A 21702-nucleotide genomic window follows, 5' to 3' on the forward strand; every position below is an offset into this window, starting at 1 on the left:
GTATGTGTGTGTGTGCGAGTATGTGGTTAAGTGTATTTGGGAAGGTATATTGATGTCTCTGTGTGTGGGGTGCGAACAAGTGTGTGTGTGTGTGTGTGTGAGAATCATCCAGCTTACCTGTTCGCTGGCGGGGGGCAGTTTGCTGGGCTCGGCCGTTAGGCTGCTCAGGTCTTCCAGGATGGTCTGCAGGTGGGTCACTTCTCCCAGCATGCTGATCTCATGATCCTGTACACACATAATAACAGATCAGACACACAACCAATCCCCAAAAACCACAGCAATGCCCCTAACCACAGATCCCAGACACAACTATCAGTTACAAATAGCCCCTAGTAACAAGGCTTGGGCGGTATATCAGGGTAATTAGTTTTTCAATACCGTCAAAACTATTACTTTGAAGTTTTTCAATACATGTGTATATTTGTAGCTATTTATTTAGTAAATACCAGCAGTAAACTTGTGCAATACGTTAGGCTTACTTAGTTCCCCAGAACAGTTGAGCCAGATACATGTTTGTTTGTAAATAAGACAACGAGACAAAGCGCGAGCAGGTGAGTCCAGCTGCGTATTGACAAGGGTGACTTTTTATATTGAAAGTTCGTTTTTTTGCTTCAATAGAGTGATCAGGGAGGTGCAACTATAGTTTTCCTTCACAGAACGTACGTTAGTGCAACACATTCAGCTGAAAATAGTTCATTTTGATCAGATGGCAAAAGAAGTGCAACCCTATTTGACTGGCAGTCACACAAGTAAATGAGCTTACATTGAAAAAGCAAGGTCTGCTTGACAAAAATGCAGCATGGCCATCCCATTTCTCCTCCCTCATCTTCATCTGCCCTAGTCCTTTCGGGAGACCAGGTAATCTGTTTACAAATTGTATCATTAGACGGTTCTACAGCTGGGTTTTCCATGGAACTCCATAGGCCAGCATAGCTGATCTAAGCTGAAGATAAAAAAAGAGTTACCTGGTAATATAAATGCTTCTTTCAGTTCTTGGAATGTCCTTATATCATTACATCGCCAAGGGCATGGATACCACATGACAAATGGGAGCCACCATATTTCTCCATTCTCAGCCAGGGAGCGGAAGAGTTATGTCTAAACCAATTTATAAATTGGTATGAGGGCCCGACGTCCACAGGTGGGGGTTGAGCTTACAGCCCAAAACCATACAGGACATTTGGCATTTGCCAGAGAACACCAAGATTGGCAAATTCGCCACTGGCGCCCTGTGCTCTTCACAGATGAAAGCAGGTTCACACTGAGCACATATGACAGACGTGACAGAGTCTGGAGACGCCGTGGAGAACGTTCTGCTGCCTGCTCCTGATGCTTTAGTCCAGGTCTGGGAGGAGATCCCTCAGGAGACCATCCGCCACCTCATCAGGAGCATGCCCAGGCGTTGTAGGGAGGTCATACAGGCACGTGGAGGCTACATACACTACTGAGCCTCATTTTGACTTGTTTTAAGGACATTACATCAAAGTTGGATCAGCCTGTAGTGTGGTTTTCCACTTTAATTTTGAGTGTGACTCCAAATCCAGACCTCCATGGGTTGATAAATTGGATTTCCATTGATTATTTTTGTGTGATTTTGTTGTCAGCACATTCAACTATGTAAAGAAAAAAGTATTTAATAAGATTATTTCATTCATTCAGATCTAGGATGTCTTATTTTAGTGTTCCCTTTATTTTTTTGAGCAGTGTATAATTAAGATTTTGAACGGATAGCCCTCCAGCATCTTTCCCTCTCTATAAATGTGTAAATTTAATCTGGGATCTCTTTCCTTCCTATTTACATTCTGAAAATTCACTGTGGATTTTATCCCAATAGCCGGAAGGGGGAGACATAGGAAGCATTGAGCTCACAAAAATTCAACCAAGGCAATATATTAAGTTTCACAATAGAAATTCTGCGGTTAGAGCGACTGGAATGTTAAGCCATCTACTGTGGTCTGATTGAATTGAGCTTTCTGTTGAAGTTTTGGGCAATGGTTTTATCTAAAATAAATATATCTATTCCTACATTTTTAGGAAATGATTGGGATTCCATAAGAAGAGATGGGGTCCTGTGCCGGGTGCTTAACCTGTTGGGGCCAGGGGGCAGTATTTGCACGGCCGGATAAAAAACATACCCGATTTAATCTGGTTACTACTCCTGCCCAGAAACTAGAATATGCATATAATTAGTAGATTTGGATAGAAAACACTCTGAAGTTTCTAAAACTGTTTGAATGGTGTCTGTGAGTATAACAGAACTCATATGGCAGGCCAAAACCTGAGAAGATTCCATACAGGAAGTGCCCTGTCTGACAATGTATTGTCCTTCTGTAGCCTCTCTATCGAAAATGCAACATCTGTGCTGTAACGTGACATTTTCTAAGGCTTCCATTGGCTCTCAGAAGGCGCCAGAAAGTGTAATGAGATGTCTGCAGTCTCTGGGCGAAAAACAACAGCAGAGTTTGTTACTGGCCTGCCTGGGGACAGTGACACTGGAGATGCGCATTCATGTGAATTCTCCATTTTGTTCTTTCAGTCTTTGAACGAATACAACGTCGCCCGGTTGGAATATTATCGCTATTTTACGAGAAAAATCGCATAAAAATTGATTTTAAACAGCGTTTGACATGCTTCGAAGTACGGTAATGGAATATTTGGACATTTTTGCTCACGAAATGCGCTCACGCGTCACCCTTCGGCTTGTGACCTGAACGCACGAACAAAACGGAGCTATTTCAATATAACTATGGATTATTTCGAACCAAAACAACATTTGTTGTTGAAGTAGAAGTCCTGGGAGTGCATTCTGACGAAGAACAGCAAAGGTAATCCAATTTTTCTTATAGTAAATCTGAGTTTGGTGAGGGCCAAACTTGGTGGGTGTCAAATTAGCTAGCCGTGATGGCCGGGCTATCTACTCAGAATATTGCAAAATGTGCTTTCACCGAAAAGCTATTTTAAAATCTGACACCGCGATTGCATAAAGGAGTTCTGTATCTATAATTCTTCAAATAATTATGTATTTTGTGAACGTTAATCGTGAGTAATTAAGTAAATTCACCGGAAGTTTGCGGTGTGTATGCTAGTTGCTAGTTCTGAACATCACATGCTAATGTAAAAAGCTGGTTTTTGATATAAATATGAACTTGATTGAGCAAAACATGCATGTATTGTATAACATAATGTCCTAGGAGTGTCATCTGATGAAGATCATCAAAAGTTAGTGCTGCATTTAGCTGTGTTTTTGGTTTTTGTGACATATATGCTTGCTTGAGAAATGGCTGTGGTTATTTCTGACTATGTACTCTAACATAATCTAATGTTTTGCTTTCACTGTAAAGCCTTTTTGAAATCGGACAGTGTGGTTAGATTAACGAGTCTTATCTTTCAAATGGTGTAAAATAGTCCTATGTTTGAGAACTTTGAATTATGACATTTTGTGGTTTTAAATTTGGCGCTCTGATGTGTCACTGGCTGTTGATTTCGTCCCACCTACCCTAGAGATGTTAAGGGGGAGTAGGTCAGATTTGGTGAGATTTACTTTAAAACGTGAAATGGAGCTGAATTTGTCTATAATCTTCAAAGCATTCGGGAGAGATTGAGATACATTGTCTAGATAAAGTAAGATATAGTCGGCGTATAATGAGATGACGTGATCCATAGAACTCAGAGATATTGGTGTAATGTCTTTCAATTGTAGCACCCATTCTCCCTCAGGAGGTTGAAAGGATTTGGCATGGCCCCTCAGAACTTTTACAACTGCACCACCGAGAGCATCCTGACTGGTTGTATCACTGTCTGGCAACTACACTTCCTTTACCGGAAGGCCCTACAGAGTGTGTCCTTATACCATTATAAGCTCAGCACATCATGTCGGAGAAAGGCCACCAAAAATTGCCAGACTACATGCTCTCGTCCGGCAGGCGGTACCAGTGTATCAAGGCTCAGAACAACAGACTCCTAAACAGCTTCTATCCCCTGGCCATAAGACTGTTAAATGGCTAACAACTACTGCTCTCCCACAGTCTATCCCCAGGTCTCTACCCACTAAGACAGCTGACACTTGTTTTTTTTTCTCTCTTATTTTTCTATTTTGAATACTGCATTGTTGGGAAGGACTTGCAAGTTTAGCATTTCAATGTACTTGTGCATATGACAAAACTTAAAATAATACTGTCTACGTCACAAATGGAACATAGCGCACTACTTTTGACAAGAGCCCTATGTGGAACTGAGGCCTTGAGGCACTGACCGTCCAACCACCATCAAACATTGCCAGATTCACTCAATAGAGACTCTCTCTCATGTCAACAGTGTAAACAGCGTTGAACTTGCATGGCGTAACATCATGGAGTTCTGGGGCCTCCAACCTGTTCCATTCACTAAAACAGAAGCCAGAGACTTTTTATATGAAAATGGATCAACTTTAGCAGCTGAGCGTTCCAACTAGATCCTTGGGCCAGTCTAGGCCTAGGTAATACTGACTGAGTCTGGGTCAGATGAGAGTATAAAGCCCTCACACACACAGTTTTGGCATGAATCATAAAGACTGATTCTGGATTATAATAATAACCACCCCAAAAATACAGATATGGCATGGACACTGATTCTAGATGAGAGGATAACCCCAGCACAGGTTTGACGTGAATACTGACTGATTCCGGATCAGATGAGACTATAACTAACTCATGAACACATTTTTGTCATGAACATAGACTGATTCTAGATTAGATAATGAAAATAATATTATTATAACCTACTCACCAGCACAGGTTTGAGCATGCTGACAAAGGCGCAGTAACGGCCCCTCTCTTCGATGAGCGCCCGGCACACAGCCCTCTTCTCAGTCTCCTCCAGCACAGCATAGCGCACGTTCACCTCCTGCAGGGCGCTGTCCAGCTGCCCACGCACCTCGTCCTTTCCTAGGGAAACACAGGGGGGAACCAAAGTTGACAGGCAGAGCAGACTGGCAAAATAACAGGCAAACAAAGCCAGCGGGCTGCTGTAGCAAGTTAACAAAACTCAGGTTAGAAAACGATGCCCGAAACACGTTTGTTGAGGGGTGTGCATTTAAGTGATAATGCACGAGAAGACAGTGTTTGGAGGATATCTTGGCACGGGTGTTGCTAGGCCCAAAACTAAGTGGAGGGCAGGGAAACCGTGCTAATATATCCTCCAAACACCGGCTCCGAGGGCATTATCACTTTTATACAACCGGTTACCAATATATTCAAATAATGATTGACATATTTTAATTAAAAACATTACTTTGATGAATTTATTAATACGATTTCACCCTTCCACGAGATACAGTCCCGACACAAATCTAGGGTTGCTACCCAAGCCGGCTGGTCGTTCGTTCAATTGGGTCTGTTTCCAGAGACCCAGTCGTTCAGTCTTTTTGTTCTGTATCTATGAACGCGACCCAGTATTTCAGTGTTTTTGTTCTGTATCTATGAACGTGACCCAGTCGTCCAGTCTTTTTGTTCTGTATCTATGGACGCGACCCAGTATTTCAGTCTTTTTGTTCTGTATCTATGAACGCGACCCAGTCGTCCAGTCTTTTTGTTCTGTATCTATGGACGCGACCCAGTCATTCGTTCTAAATGTTCTATTGCCATACTGGCTGGCAACGTTCTCATGCTTGCTAGCTAGTCAACTACGGCTAACTTACTGTCACGTCAAACAGTGCAGAAAAAAAACAAAGTAACGTAAACTCACCCCATTCCGTACAAATATGCGCAACCGCGACATTCAAACCAGGCTGCAAAGAAAACTAATGGGACTGTAGCGACTGTGTTGACTTCAAAATGTGGGGTGTGAACTACGTTTCTATTCAAGCGTTGATCGACATGGTAATGGATCTATAGAATTGGAGAAAAGTAGAACAATCTGACCATCCATTACATCGTGACGTGTCATGCCATAATGTACAGCAAGCATAAAGCAACTATTTCTGTCTTACAATCTCTCTCCACCAGGTGTAGCACTTCTCTCATCGTTTAAAAACAAGAAATGGACAGTGACGGGGTACCAAGTAATTTTTTGCGTCATCACTGTAAGCGATCATGACTCTCAAAGCCGCTGTTTACTTCTGAAGATCACTTTAGCACCGCCCTAAAAACCCGATTCAAATTCGACACAAACCTTCAAATAGGAATGTAATGACACAATATATAAACTCTTTATAGTGTTTTATTTACATTTTAGAGGCGATAAGGTGATAAGTTAGACAGATCGAGTGAAAAAAAGCAGTTTTACCACCGACATCTCTCCTTCTCACTACCACGCATTAGTTTCGCTTCCCCACCCGCCATTTTTAAAAAGATCCGACGGAGCTCGTTGCCTTCTTGAATCATGCACAAACGGGAAGGGTGGAGTTCATGTCATTGATTTTGTTGGAAAGGGGAGAAGTTGTGCTTTACAATGATATTGACATTACAGTTGATCTGGAAGTATTACGTTTTTTGGGCGCTAAAATAAGGTCAATTGTACGGACCAAGGCGATGGCCTTCCCTGTGGCTCAGTTGGTAGAGCATGGTGTGTGCAACACCAGCATGCAACACCAGCATGGTGTGTGCAACACCAGCATGGTGTGTGCAACACCAGCATGGTGTGTGCAACACAGTGTGCAACACCAGCATGGTGTGTGCAACACCAGCATGGTGTGTGCAACACCAGCATGGTTGTGGGTTCGATTCCCACAGGGGCCAGTACAAAAAAAAAAGAAAAAAAAAAGAAAAAAAAAAATGCATGAAATGAAATGTATGCATTCACTACTGTAAGTCGCTCTGGATAAGAGCGTCTGCTAAATGACTAAAATGTAAATGTGATGTACAAAAGTGAGTGAGTTTATGTTAGCTGCTTTTGCATTTGTTTAAACTGTTGTCTAATGAAATGTAATAATGAGTTAATGATGCGCGATTTCACCTGGCATAGAAAATGTGCTCTCTCTTCAGGACACTGTTGTTCAGAGGAGATGGCCAACAACACAGTTAACACAATCACTTCAAACTGAAGCTGGAAAGCCTCTAAACTAGCTGCATTTCGTTTTACCTGTTTGACATGGTATCCATAAAAATGATGCCGATTCAGGATTTCGACTGGCTGACAAAAGCTGCCTGCCTGACTACTACACTTTCATTACTATGGAACAGCTGGAGATATAATTATATATTGAAACAGAGACAGACAGCAAGGTTTATACAAGTCTCCGCTATTGAAAACCAATTGCTAAATGTGGCAAATAGAACAGGAATTGTAGACCTTACAGTGAAATGCTTACTTACAAGTCCTTAATTAACTTCTATGGGAAACGTGGGACGTGAGCGTCTATTGACGCTGAGCACTCTATTCAACAGACAGTGGAAGACCGTGGCGCGAAATACAAATACTCACAGACACCATTCAAACAGTTTTAGAAACTTTAGGGTGTTTTCTATCCAAATCTACTAATACTATGCATATTCTCATTTCTGGGCAAGAGTAGTAACCAGTTTAAATCGGGGACGTTTTTTATCCAACCGTGAAAATACTGCCCCCTAGCCCCAACAGGTTTTAACCAACACTGCAGTTTTATGAAAAATACGTGTTAAGTAAAACATAGAAGTAACAAATAATTAAAGAGGAGCAGTAAAATAATAATAGCGAGGATATATAGAGGGGGTACTGGTAGAGAGTCAATGGGCAGGGGGCACCGGTTAGTCGAGGTAATATGTACATGTACAGTAGGTTGAGTTAAAGTGACTATGCATAGATTATAAACAGAGAATAGCAGCAGTTTAAAAGAGGGGGGGGGGGGGGGGCAATGCAAATAGTCTGGGTAGCCATTTGATTAGCTGTTCAGGAGTCTTATGGCTTGGGGGTAGATGCTGTTGAGAAGCCTTTTGGACCTAGACTTGGCACTCCTGTACCGCTTGCCGTGCGGTAGCAGAGAGAACAGTCCATGACTAGGGTGGCTGGAGTCTTTGACAATTTTTAGGGGCTTCCTCTGACATCGCCTGGTATAGAGGTCCTGGATGGCAGGAAGCTTGGCCCCAGTGATGTACTGGGCCATATGCACTACCCTCTGTAGTGCATACTGTAGTGCCTTGCGGTCGGAGGCCGAGCAGTTGCCATACCAGGCAGTGATGCAACCAGTCAGGATGCTCTCGATGGTGCAGCTGTAGAACTTTGAGGGTCTGAGGACCCATGCCAAATCTTTTCAGTCTTCTGAGGGGGAATAGATTCTGTTGTGCCCTCTTCACGACTGTCTTGGTGTGTTTGGACCATGTTAGTTTGTTGATGTGGACACCAAGAAACTTGAAGGCCTCAACCTGCTCCACTACAGCTCCGTCGATGAGAATGGTGGCGTGCTCGGTCCTCCTTTTACTGTAGTCCACAATAATCTCCTTTGTCTTGATCAGTGGATATTATGTTTATGAATTGTCTGGCTGGGCTGATGAGACAGTGGACTGTGGAGTGAGATGGGACAGAGTAAACATGCATTTCAACAGCATCGTTTTAGCCAGTGGTAACTTGTGGAATAGACACTGGCTGGAATGCGGATTTAACCATCTTAGTATCCCATTCTAATTGCTGGTCAGAGGTGTCTGTTATTTATCCCAAAACTTTAGAAGAGAAATTCGGACCGTGATGGAGAAACTAAAAATACACAGCTTGATAGAGCCAAAGCATAGTACCTGCTATGGCATACTTTTGCCACAAGAAAGCAGTATAACCTTGAAAATCACTTTGTTTTGAATATCCTGTGTTTTCCATACACTGAGCATACAAAACATTAAGAACACCTGCACTTCCCATGAGACTGACCAGGTGAAAGCTATGGTCCCTTACTGATGTCACTTGTTAAATCAACTTCAATCAGTGTAGATGAAGGGGAGGAGACCGATTAAATAAGGATTTTTAAGCCTGGAGACAATTGAGACATGGATTGTGCATGTGGGCCATTCAGAAGGTGAATGGGCTAGACAAAATATTTAAGTGCCATTTGAATGGTAGTAGTTGCCAGGTGCACCGGTTCTAGTCAAAAACTGCAACGCTGCAGCGTTTTTCAAACATGTGGAAAACAGAGGGTTAAATAATGAACATGTAATTGGGGAATTTAAATCAGGTGTGTAAAACAAAGACAAAACAAATGGAAAATGAAAAGTGGATCGGTGATCGCTAGAAGGCCGGTGACGTCGACCGCTGAACGCCGCCCGAACAAGGAGAGGGACCGACTTCGGCGGAAGTCGTGACAAGTGCATTCATCTTAAGATGGCTCGGTGGACAACCACATATCACAGGCATAGTAAGTACACTTTTCCTCAATAAAGTAGCTTTCACATGCCATGCAGCAAAGTCAAGGGCAGGACAGAAACAAGCTCTCCGAATATAGATTACCCTTGTTCATGCGTGGTTCGGACGTACCAGTCATCAGCACTATCTGCAGTGCCTTTATTCAAATGACTCTCTTCTAACACACACGCCATATGTTGCTGTTACGATTTTTTTTATCCCGCTGCTCTTTACCTCTGAATATATGCATATAACTACCTCATCTATCACTGACACTATCATTATTGATATTGTTCTTGTACATACTGTATATAATTTTATTTATATTGACACTATCTTTCTGATATTTCTACTATGCAAGTAACCATTTGGCTGTACCGTTTTCACCTTCTGTAGAGACCCATCCACTTAACAAGATGTGGCTGGTGGTTATAGCATTTCGTTCACATGACCCATCAATTTAGACAAGTGTCTGGATAAGCGTCATCTAATATTTGCAAAAAAAATTATCTGGACACTTTGTTTACCTGGAATTTGTCCTTATTGTAGGCTACTACTTTTACCACTTTCAGTCTTAATCTTTACTACACTATTCACTGTTTAGCACATGACCTCACATGTGAATCCTTAAAGAGCTGGCTTAAGAGGGTGTGAACAATGCTGAATGGCTGTAGACAAAGGAGAGCTCTCCAGTAGTAGTACCAAAACATTCAAAGGCCATTTTCTCAAAATTTAAGTAACAAGTTTTTCAACTTTCAAAGCAGAATAACTTTCCCATTGTTCCTCAAAATGTCAGTGTATGATATACCATTTTCTAACCCTGTAGATGTGACCGGTGGTCGGTCACATCTACAGAAGTGCACTACTTTTGACCAGAGCTGTAGTGCACTACATAGGGAATAGGGTGCCATTTGGGAGGCAGAGCTGGGCTTTTCGGAGTGCAAACTTTTGAAAATAAAACACGGAAGCTGGGTGCAAGAGGCAGCGGGGCCGGACGGTATTGTGTTCTCAGAGCATGCGCAGAACAGATGGCAGGCATATTTAGTTATTTTCAACGGCTCCTTGTCCCAGTCTGTAATCCCCATGTCTTAAACTGACCACCATCATTCCTGTTCCCATGAACACTAAGGCTTCCTGCCACAATGACTACCGCCCTGTAGCACTCACATCTGTAATCAAGAAGTGCTTTGAAAGGCTGGTTATGCCACATCAACTCGAATATCCCAGACCCAATTCAATTTGCATACCGCCCCAACAGATTCATGAGACGACACAATCTCAATTGCAGTCTACACTGCCCTCACCCAACTAGATAAGAGGAATACCTGTGAGAACGCTGTTCAATGACTACATATCAACGTTCAACACTATTTGCCTCTCCAAGCTCGTCACCAAGCTTAGGACCCTGGGACTGAACACCTCCCTATGTAACTGGATCCTGGACTTCCTGACGGGCCGACCCGAGGTGGTGAGGATAGGCAACATCCCCTCTACCACACTGACCCTTAACACAGGGACCCTACAGGGCTGTGTGCTTAGTCCCCTCCTGTACTCCCTGTTCACCTACGACTGATTGGCAAAATACGACTCCAACATCAAGTTTGCTGACAACGCAACAGTGGTAGGCCTGATCACCGGCGATGATTAGACAGCCACAGGGAGGTGGTCAGTGTGGTGTTGGGACAATAACCTCTCCCTCAACGTCAGTATGAACAGGGAGCTGGCAAGCACTCAAGGCTACACTGGTTGAGGTCTCCCAGTATTATGACTGGTGCATCTGGGTGTTTTTGCTGGCAAGCATGATACTGGGAGACCTCAACCATGCTTGCCAGCAAAAACACCCAGACACACCAGTCATAATACTAGGAGACCTCATCCAATGTAACCTTGAGTGCTTGCCAGGCTTCTGCCATGTCGTCGAAGGCAACACCAGGATGGAGAATATTTTGGACAATTGCTGTCAACATCAGACTCCTACACCACCCGTATCAAACCACTGATCTCCAACTCTGACCACAACGCTATCCAGATCACCCGTCTACAGGACAAAGCTAGAGAACCAGACCAGTGAGAAAGACAGTCAGAGTGTGATGCTAGCTGCTTTTACTGATTTGTAACAAGGAGGGACATAGGTAACACAGTCAAACTCCCTTGGGAGATAGAATTATCTAAGAGTAAGGCACAGAACCTCCATCCATTTGGGCAGCAGGTAGCCTAGTGGTTAGAGCGTTGGACTGGTAACCTAAAGGTTGCAAGATCAAATCCCTGAGCTGACAAGGTAAAAATAACCCACTGTTCCTAGGCCGTCATTGAAAATAAGAATTTGTTCTTAACTGACTTGCCTAATTAAATAAAAGGTAAAATATATATTTTTTAAATCCACAGCGACAAAAGGGATTTTAACTTTTTTATTTATTTAACCTTTATTTAACTAGGCAAGTCAGTTAAGAACAAATTAGTATTTTCAATGACGGCCTAGGAACAGGGGCAGAACGACAGATTTTTACCTTGTCAGCTCGGGCATTCGATCTTGCAACCTTTCGGTTACAAGTGGGGCTTCAAGTCCCAGTCGTGAAGGTGTGATAGCGCCTCTTCCCCCTCAGGAGGTTGAAAAGGTTTGGCATGGGCCCTTACATCCTAAAAAAAACAATACAGCTGCACCACTAGGACTGGCTGCATCACTGCCTTGTATGGCAACAGCTCAGCCCTGGATCGCATCTAGCCTGCAGTCTGACCAGCAGTGGTAGGTTAGGGGTATTTCCAGCTGCTGAATGCTCCAGGTGGGTTCAGTTCAGCGTTAGTGGTTCTGGGCAGCATGGGGGCTGGACAGGGAGATATCCCAGGAATCTATACTTCCCTATCGACTGCCGCTCTACTCCAGAGGGGTGAGTCAGCACTGAGGACACTGCACCACCCTCCCTGTTAACAAACAAGGCCCACTTGACGTGAAACAAACCAAGACACCCATCTCAAATAAGAGGTCCTTCCCCATCACTAAACATTGCTGCTGGTGATTCTCTGATCCACCTCTACGCAGACGACACCATTCTGCATACTTCTGGCCCTTCTTTGGACACTGTGTTAAGCATTTATGAAATTGCTTCTTCCAATTATTGATAAACATGCACCTGTTAAGAAACTGACTTTAAATGATTAAGGCTCAATGGATTACTGAGGAATTGAAACATTTTATGGTTGAAAGGGGAGTGGCTAATAAGTCTGGCTGCACATCTGACTGGCTGTCTTACTGCAAATTGAGAAATTTTGTGACTGAACTCAACAAAAAGAAGAAACTGTATTATGAAGCCAATATCAATGATATAAAGAATGATGGAAAAACAGAGCACTTTAAATTAAATTGTGGGCAGAAAGACAAATTCAACTCCATCTTTTCATCAAATCAGATGGCTGATTCATCACAAAACCATTTGATGTTGCCAAATATTTTAAAGATTACTTAATTGGAAAAGTTGGCAAATTTAGGCAGGAAATGCCAACAACGAACAGTGAGCCATTGTACTCATGCATAAAACATTTAAATAATGAAAGAAAAACATTAAGTTGGAATTTTGTTAGTGTGGGAGAGGTGGAAAAATAATTGTTATTGATCAATAATGACAAACAACTTAGATGGAAAGCTATTGAGGATGGTAGCTGACTCTATAGCCACTCCTATCTGTCATATCTTTAATCTGAGCCTAGAGGAAAGTCTTTGTCCTCAGGCCTGGAGGGAAGCCAAAGTCATTCCGCTACCAAAGAGTGACACCACACAAAGCACGTCCTGCAGGCTCTCCTTTTATCTTATCTTGATTATTGTCCAGTCATATGTGTTGCAAAGAAAATACCTAGTTAAGCTGCAGCTGGCCCAGAACAGAGCGCACGTCTTTCTCTTCATTGTAATCAGAGGGCTAATATTAATACTATGCATGCCAGTCTCTCTTGGCTAAGTTGAGTAAAGACCACATTACTTCTTGTTTTTATAAGAAACATTAATTTCTTGGAAATTCCAAATTGTTTGCATAGTTAACTTACACACAGTACTGACACACACACACACATTTACCCACCAGACATGCCACCAGGGGTCTTTTCACAGTCCAAGTTCAGAACAAATTCAAAGAAACATACAGTATTATACAGAGCCATGAGTGTATAGAACTCCCATCTTATATAGCGCAAGTGAACAGCAAACCAAATAAAACAAATAAAGCAACACCTCACGGCACAACGCCTCTCCCCATGTCACCTACTTGTTGTGTGTATGTACTGACATGCATGTGTAACTGATGCGCGTGACACACACACACACACACACACGTTAATGTTTTTAAAATGTAAATTATAAAGTCTTTTGTCTGTCTTTTTCATTACGTGTCGGACCCCAGTAAGACAAGCTGTCGCCATTGCCGTCGGCTAATGGGGATCCTAATAATCAAATCAGTCTCCCAAATTATGAGTGAGGTATTTCAGACCTAATTATGCACCATAGCTGTATTTTTTATATTTGTGCTGGCAGAATTAAACCAATGACGCCGTCGGTTGATTGAGCCTGCTGTCCAATCTAAAAATGAACGGAGTCATGTTTTGTAGCAATTGTGGCATGTGTGTTTTGCCAATTGCACCATCACGCTAGCAGCGAGTAAATATGATTGCCCTTGTTCATTAGAGCCATTAGACTTGTCTTAACAATGTTCCTATCTGCCATGACATTACAGGCTGACTCATTTTCCATGGCTTTGTAAAGACTACAGCCTGACGGGAGCCCTACTTCCTTGTCCAATTGTGTTCCCACCCTCAAAGTTAGGCTTTTCAAAACGCTGGCGGTACTAGTTTTTACAGGGTCACGGGAGCTATGTTACTGTACACTGTCTATCTGAGATGGCTAAATAGTTACAGTGGCTGCTTCTGATGATTCCTTTTTCCAAGAAGAGTATACACTGGAATACACTGAAGAACAGTTGAGACAGTGAGAATAAGAATTGTGCAGCCGCCACTCCTGAACCTGGGGAGCCACAGTCAGACTCCGACTGGTAGTGCACCTATGCGGGATCTGAACAGCCACGCCAACAGAAGAGGAATGTCTGTGCTGCAACAAATTCGACCGCGGACTGTTCTTACTGGAGAAGGTCACTTCAGATCCCATGGATCATGTGTGTGTGACAGACCATCGACGTTAATACACACAGATAGAGGGGTGCTGGAGACATTCTTCAGAATCTCCAAGATCAAGTGGCTGCGGCAGCCTACACAATCGGAACCAGGAGGGCAAATGACAAACGAGTTAGTGGCTTTGCTGTCAGTAGCTGGCTAGCAATATAAGCTCTCTTTTTACGAGTCAGCATTGTTCAGTACAATTTTATGATAGATTCGGCCATAATGGGGCTTGCTAGTACCACAAGCCAAGCAAGCTAGCTTCGTTTACTATACCCAAAATGTACTATAGCCTAACTTTAAAGCTAGCGAGCAAGCTTAGCTAGCCTAGTTAGCCTCCAATATTTTGATGACTCATATAACTAATATTATTTAAGTAACTATACCCGTGTTGTAGCTAGCTAGCTAGTATGTGTGTGAGAAGTCTCATTCTGCATCATGCTGCTACAGTAGGAATACAGACTGTACACAACAATTGCCCATAAAAATCTAATAGAGTTTTTGTCATTCTATTTCAGACAACACCATTTGGTGGCCAACAGATTATTTTTGAGTTTGTTCCATGTGGGGAGAAGCTAGGTAGAGGACACCGAATCCCCTTGCCTAAATCTGTTGTGCCATTCAAGCAATTTATCCCTCACACGAACAGCATGACAGTTCTGACTGACTGCTCCCATATGCATGGGTGAACTATGTTAATAGTTCACTAAAGTTTATTACAACGTACCGGCCGCCTACTCGTCAGTGTGCAGTGTGATGGCGATTGCATCGTCTGTGGACCTATTGGGGCGGTAAGCAAATTGGAGTGGGTCTATGGTAACAGGTAGGGTGGAGGTGATATGATCCTTGACTAGTCTCTCAAAGCACGGGGCGAACGTCATTTAGTTCAGTTACCTTAGCTTTCTTGGGAACAGGAACAATGGTGGCCATCTTGAAGCATGTGGGAACAGCAGACTGGGATAGGGATTGATTGAATATGTCCATAAACACACCAGCCAGCTGGTCTGAGCATGCACTGGAGACGCAGCTAGGGTCGGCAGGCTGGCAGCCTTGCGAGGGTTAACACGTTTAAATGTTATACTCACGTCGGCCAAGGAGAGGCCACAGTCTTTGGTAGCGGGCCGTGTTGTTGGCACTGCATTGTCCTCAAAGCGCGCAAAGAAGTTGTTTAATTTGTCTGGGAGCAAGATGTTGATGTCCACAACGGGGCTGGTTTTCTTTTTGTAATCCATGATTGTCTGTAGACCCTGCCACATACGTCTTGTGTTTCAGCCGTTGAATTGCAACTCCACTTTGTCTCTATACTGACGCATTGCTTGTTTGATTGTCTTGCGGAGGGAATAACTACACAGTTAGTATTCGGCCATGTTTCCAGTCACCTTGCCATGATTAAACGCGGTGGTACGTGCCTTCAGTTTTGCACAAACGCTGCCATCAATCCACAGTTTCTGGTTAGGGAAGGTTTTAATAGTCACAGTGGGCACAACATCTCCTATATACTTCCTTATAAACTCGCTCACCGAGTCAGCGTATACGTCAATGTTATTGTCTGAGGCTACCCAAAACATATCCCAGCCCACGTGATTGAAGCAATCTTGAAGCGTGGAATTCGATTGGTCAGACAAGCGTTGGATAGACCTAAGCACGGGCGCTTCCTGTTTTAGTTTCTGCCTATAGGATGGGAGCAGCAAGATGGAGTCATGGTCAGATTTGCCAAAAGGAGGGCGGGGAGGGCCTTGTATGCATCGCTTTGGAAAAGTCGTAGTGCTGGTTGCGCTGGTAAGTGCTGATATCCAATAGTTCTTCCCGGCTGTATGTAATAACACAAGGTTTCTGGGATAACAATGTATGAAATAATACATAAAAAACATTGCACAGTTTCCTAAGGACTTGAAGCAAAGATTTTTCAACTGGTGCTCAGGTTAAGCATTTACAGTGCCAGGGTGCCAAAGACTAATGTTTCAACATAGCCCAAAATCTTTAGTTCTTTGTTCATAGACAAAAATCATTAGTCTGTCAAATTCAAGAACAATGTTCTAGAATTTGTTGTAGCATATTGTAAAAGCCTATATTAGAATGACCATCTCCGGTTAAAAGTGATTCTGTAAATTACCAATGTTCTCAATAAATTAGCTACATAATGTACCGTGCCTTCAGAAACTATTCACACCCTTTGACTTTTTTCACATTTTGTTGTGTTACAACCTGAATTTAAAATGAATTAAATTGCTAATCAAAGTGGAATCGTGTTTTGAAATATTGAAAGCGTCAATAAGTATTCAACACCTTTCTTATGGCAAGCCTAAATAAGTTCAGGAGTAAAAATGTGCTTAGCAAGTCACACAAGTTGCATGGACTTACTCTGTATGCAATAATAGTGTTAAACATTATTTTTGAATGACTACCTCATCTCTGTACACCACACATATAGTTATCTGTAAGGTCCTTCAGTCGAGCAGTGCATTTCAAACACAGATTCAACCACAAAGACCAGGGAGGTTTTCCAACGCCTCACAAAAAAGGGTACCTATTGGTAGATTGGCAAAAAAAAGCAGATATTGAGTATCCCTTTGAGTTTGGTGAAGTTATTAATTACACTTTGGATGGTGTATCAAGACACTACAAAGATACAGGCCTCCTTCCTAACTCAGTTGCCGGAGAGGAAGGAAGCCGCCCTGGGATTTCACCAGACTTTAAAACAGTTAGAGTTTAATGGCTATGATAGGAGAAAACTGAGGATGGATCAATTTAATCAATTTTGAATTCAGGCCGTAACTCAACAAAATGTGGAATAAGTCAAGTGGTATGAATACTTTCTGAAGGCACTAACAGAGTCTTTTGGCATTTTTTATTTTTAAGCTTGATAACATTTGTTAAGGTGATTCATGTAGTAGTTAAAACATTTTTTGAATGGTTTACATGTAGATGTTTGGTGTTTTAAGGCCATTTTTGCTACTTTATGCAGGTTTACTTATGGAATATAATGGTACATTGATAAATACTGGTCCATTACTCACAAATACACAAGATTTGTATTATATATGGCAACAAATTCAACAGTAATATCACCTTTCCAAAATCGGATTCAGTATCGACAGCCATATTGGATAATGTAAAAAGCAAAATGAGTGCGTGCCATTTTTGGGCACCTCTTCTAAAATCAGTGAATACATTACAAAGAGAAGCACTACAAAATGTGACGCTTTAAAATGCTACGTAACAGTTTCATCACTTTTTGACACTAAGGCCCCAGAATACAGTTTGACCAAATCATGGTTTTAGTAGCCAAAGATATTTTGAAGTTGGAGTGAGATGAGCTTGTAGAATGTGCAGCTCGTAGAATGTGCAGCTCGTATCTATGCAACCAACACAAATTTTACTCGCAAAGCCAAGTCACAAGGTTAATAAAATGTGACTAAATGGTCTCAGTCTGGAACCCTGGTTATCCATATATTCATATGCTAGTTCTGCTTTGCGATACCAATAACTTTCTCAGTCGTCATGGTGTGGTCTTGTAGAGCAACACTTGAGGAATGAACAAAGTCTTCAATCCTCAAAGAAGACTGAAGCTCAATTCATAGTTCAGAGCTGCGATCGTCATGACATCATTACTGGCCATGCATTTAAAAGTCATAATGGGGAGGAGGATTATCACGTTTAAGCTTTTTGCTAACTAACAAGGTAAGATTGTTGTTATTGTCATAGAATTTTACATCTGGGAAAAATGTATTTATCTTTACAGCCTCTCACTACGGAGACTAGCTAGAGCTACTCAACCATAACCTGGCTGAAACGATACCATCTACAGAAGAGGAACATTGAAGGTGTGGTGAGATGGATTGGCGAAGAGGGGCACCGTAACAGCTGCGAGTGTGGACAAACCACATTGTCTCCTTTCACAAAGCCAGCTGTGTTAAGGTAACCTGAAGCACACTTTCTATGTAGGTGTAGTCCAATCCCCCCCTCCCAAACGCTTAGGCCACATTGCCATGGGTGTTTCCCTCTTATCTGGGCCAGAGAGTATCACATCACACAGTATTTAGAGAGTTAGAAACAGACACCCTTACCTTTCTTCACCTTCTTCTGCAGCTTGATTGTATCTGACGATTTCTTCTTTATGTCTGCTCTGGCCTTCTTGTATTCTGCATTGGGAAGACATGAGGAGATAAAGTCTCAGTGAAATGAGTCGGATAACTCAGACTTGTCATAATTGTATGTATGTACGGTCTCCTACCTTTGGCATGGTCCTTGTCCAACTGACTGGCCACCTTCTTCCACTCCTCAATCTTCAGCTCCAGGGGGTTGATCAGGGTATCTGTTAGTGCCCTACAGTGGAACCCAATAGACCAGCCGTTACATTACAGTGAAAAATACAGTGGTTCACCTGGAATCTTCTCCAGACTGGTTGATACGATTCAACTTCATCAAATTCTGAATTATCAATGGAAACAAAGCGGGGCTTTTTTCAGGTCGATGACTGATCCATCTAAGTAATTGTTATTGATAGGCGGGTGGTCATAAACTAGATAAACCAGGTCATCAAAACTAAGCACCATAGCTTGGGAAGCAAAGCAATTAGACTGAGCATAGTCTCAGGTAGGCTGTGAACTCCTATCTTCACATACCCGACATAGCTCCATGTCATGAAGCCTGAGCTGACCAGCCATGACAGGTTAGCACACAATGTGTTTAAACTTGTGAGATAGCACTGTTAACACTTTCACATCACTGCGTCCAACACACAGGGTGACTGGGGAAAACTAGGCCAAACTGATGACGATAAGAAATCTTAGTAATAAATCTTATAGGTTAAATCGGAAGTCTGTTAGTTTCCCTTCCCTCTACTGTCTAACGGCCTATTCAGAGCTGAGGCCCTATCTGGGTTGGGCCTATGTACAGTAAGGTCAATGGGATCATTGGGATTTTGGTGTCAGTCCTTGTTAATTTCAACTGAGGCTGGGTGGTCAATGAGTTGACATTGCGTAATCCATTCAAATAAAGACAATGAACCATGTCTGATGGAAATTATAGAGGGAAAAATAAGAAAATATGGAACGAGACACTGCCAGGACTTACACCAAAGACTAAATCTGCAATAGTGTTCAAAAGTTTCATTTCAGGTGTAGTGAGCCTCGTTAAAAAAAAAAAAAAAAGAAGAGTGAAAAAGAAAAGCTAGCAAATTATCCTAAAGTAGCAGCTCAGAAGAGGAGGAAAGTAGGCTGCAGCCTGGGCTAGCGTATAGGCACACCCTTTTCACAGTACCATCTTGACCCGAACCATACTCTGCTGGCTCTGATATTTTCTTTTCACATTGTCAATTCCAGGCATGTTTCCAGCAACTATGGTTAATGTGTAACCAGGCCAGCTCAGTAGAGCTTGGCCCGGCTTAGTACCATGCAAATGGTACCAGAGCAACAATCCAATCTCTCATCCATCCACAGCCGAAGTACCATTATAGCCATGTCTCAGGCTTCGAGAGAGCGCTGGCTGTAGTACAATCAATTCTCAGGGTGATTTTACAGCTGGACAAAATGTTCATTTGTCTGTCTCATCAGTGCACTGAGAGCAACAGAAAAGACCCTAAGCAGAGCCTGAATGGATTTGCTGGGGCTGAAGTAGGCAGGGGAAATTGGGTTCAGGATAGTAGGGGAGTGTGAGGCGAGCCTGCTGTTATCCACTTGGGCTTTAATTGCAGTTAGCCAGGGTCATAATCGTAGAAAAGGGACAGCGCTCTGTGGTTTCTGGAGGAATGCCCGATATAGTGCCTTCAGAAAGTATTCACACTCCCTGACTTTTTCAATTTAAATGTGTTACAGCCTGAGTTTAAAATGTATTAAAATGAGACGTCGTCACTGGCCCACACACAGACTACCCCATATGTTCAAAGTGGAATTATGTCGATTTTTTATGAAATGTTTTGAGTCAATAAGTATTGTACCCCTTTCTTATGTCAAGCCTAAATAAGTTCAGGAGTAAAAATGTGCAATAGTGTTTAACATGATTTTTGAATGACTACCTAATCTCTGTACCCCACACATGTAAAGCCCTTCAGTCGAGCAGTGAATTTCTAACACAGATTCAACCACAAAGACCAGGGAGTTTTTCCCAATGCCTCGCAAAGAAGGGCATCCATTGGAAGATAAAAAAAAAACAATAAATAAAAGCAGGCATTAAATATCTCTTTGAGCACAGTGAAGTTATTAATTACACTGGATGGTACGCATCAATACACCCAGTCACTACAAAGATACAGGCGTCCTTCCTAACTCAGTTGCCAGAGGAAGCGCTTTATTTGCCTGACGTTTTAGATAGCCATGTAATTCTCTCTTGGACAAGTTGAGAGGAGAGACAAGGAAGCCCAGCTAGCTTAGCTAGGCTAGCTAACCTATAGCCTCAAACGGAGGACGCTAACAAACATTTTCAACACTGCAGGAGTTGTGTTTATTTTGCTTTATTCCGGGACAATGTGGAAAGCCTGAACTTTTAATGTAGCAACTGTTTGCTTTCAGAGGACTATATGGGCGAAGTGGCTACTCTTAGCAAACAAGTAGCGAACTTACACAAGCTACTGGGGAATCCACGCCCGCCAACTTTTTCCTTTCTCTTCTACCCCAGTAGCCGGACGCCACTCTGGCCTCATAGAAGTGTCGCCACCGTGCCTCTGCAGGGATCCCTCCCCTGAAGGGGTCTCCCCCTTCCTTGAAGAATGGAGTTAGTAGGATGCTCCTGTCCTGGATGACTTGGTCGAAGTTCCTGTTCTCGATCCTACCAACTAGCCATAGAGATATGTCACTCGCCGTGGAAGTCGAACACAGCTGGGGCCTCCTTGGCGAAGGTAAGCCCAGACACAGACGAGAAACAGCTTCACTGCACTGGACCAAAGGTTCCGGAGCCTTCTTCCCTGGGGGCTTTCGATTTGAGATCGGATCCGGAGGTACCTGCGCCTTTGTCCTCTATTCTGTCTCCATCTCTGGTGGCTTCTACAATGTAAAATGTAAAAAAAAAAATGTTCTACCTCGGGTTCTGATCTTCAGAGCTCACCCCCTCATTAGGACAGTGAGGCTGTCTTAACCTCTTTAGGGTAGGGGGCAGTATTTGCACGGCCGGATTAAAAAAACGTACCCGATTTAATCTGGTTATTACTACTTCCCAGAAACTAGAATATGCATATAATTGTTTGATTTGGATAGAAAACACCCTAAAGTTTTTAAAACTGTTTGAATGGTGTCTGAGTATAACAGAACTCATATGGCAGGCAAAAACCTGAGAAGA

The 21702-nt window shown here is 42.6% G+C and overlaps 1 protein-coding gene across 4 annotated transcripts in view; it reads right to left on the reverse strand.

Annotated features, from left to right (window-relative positions):
* Positions 1-21702, reverse strand: part of LOC115151124 (protein MTSS 2) — a 147320-nt gene that overhangs the window by 38679 nt on the left and 86939 nt on the right. For all 4 annotated transcript variants that reach the window (XM_029695135.1, XM_029695132.1, XM_029695133.1 and 1 more), the window contains 4 exons: positions 18665-18756; positions 18498-18572; positions 4765-4922; positions 118-225 (listed from right to left, as the gene is read on the reverse strand). In XM_029695135.1, coding sequence (XP_029550995.1) covers positions 118-225; positions 4765-4922; positions 18498-18572; positions 18665-18756 — 433 coding nt within the window. The remainder of the gene's footprint in view (positions 1-117; positions 226-4764; positions 4923-18497; positions 18573-18664; positions 18757-21702) is intronic.

The sequence above is a fragment of the Salmo trutta genome, chromosome 16, assembly GCF_901001165.1.
Source record: "Salmo trutta chromosome 16, fSalTru1.1, whole genome shotgun sequence".
NCBI lineage: Eukaryota > Metazoa > Chordata > Actinopteri > Salmoniformes > Salmonidae > Salmo > Salmo trutta.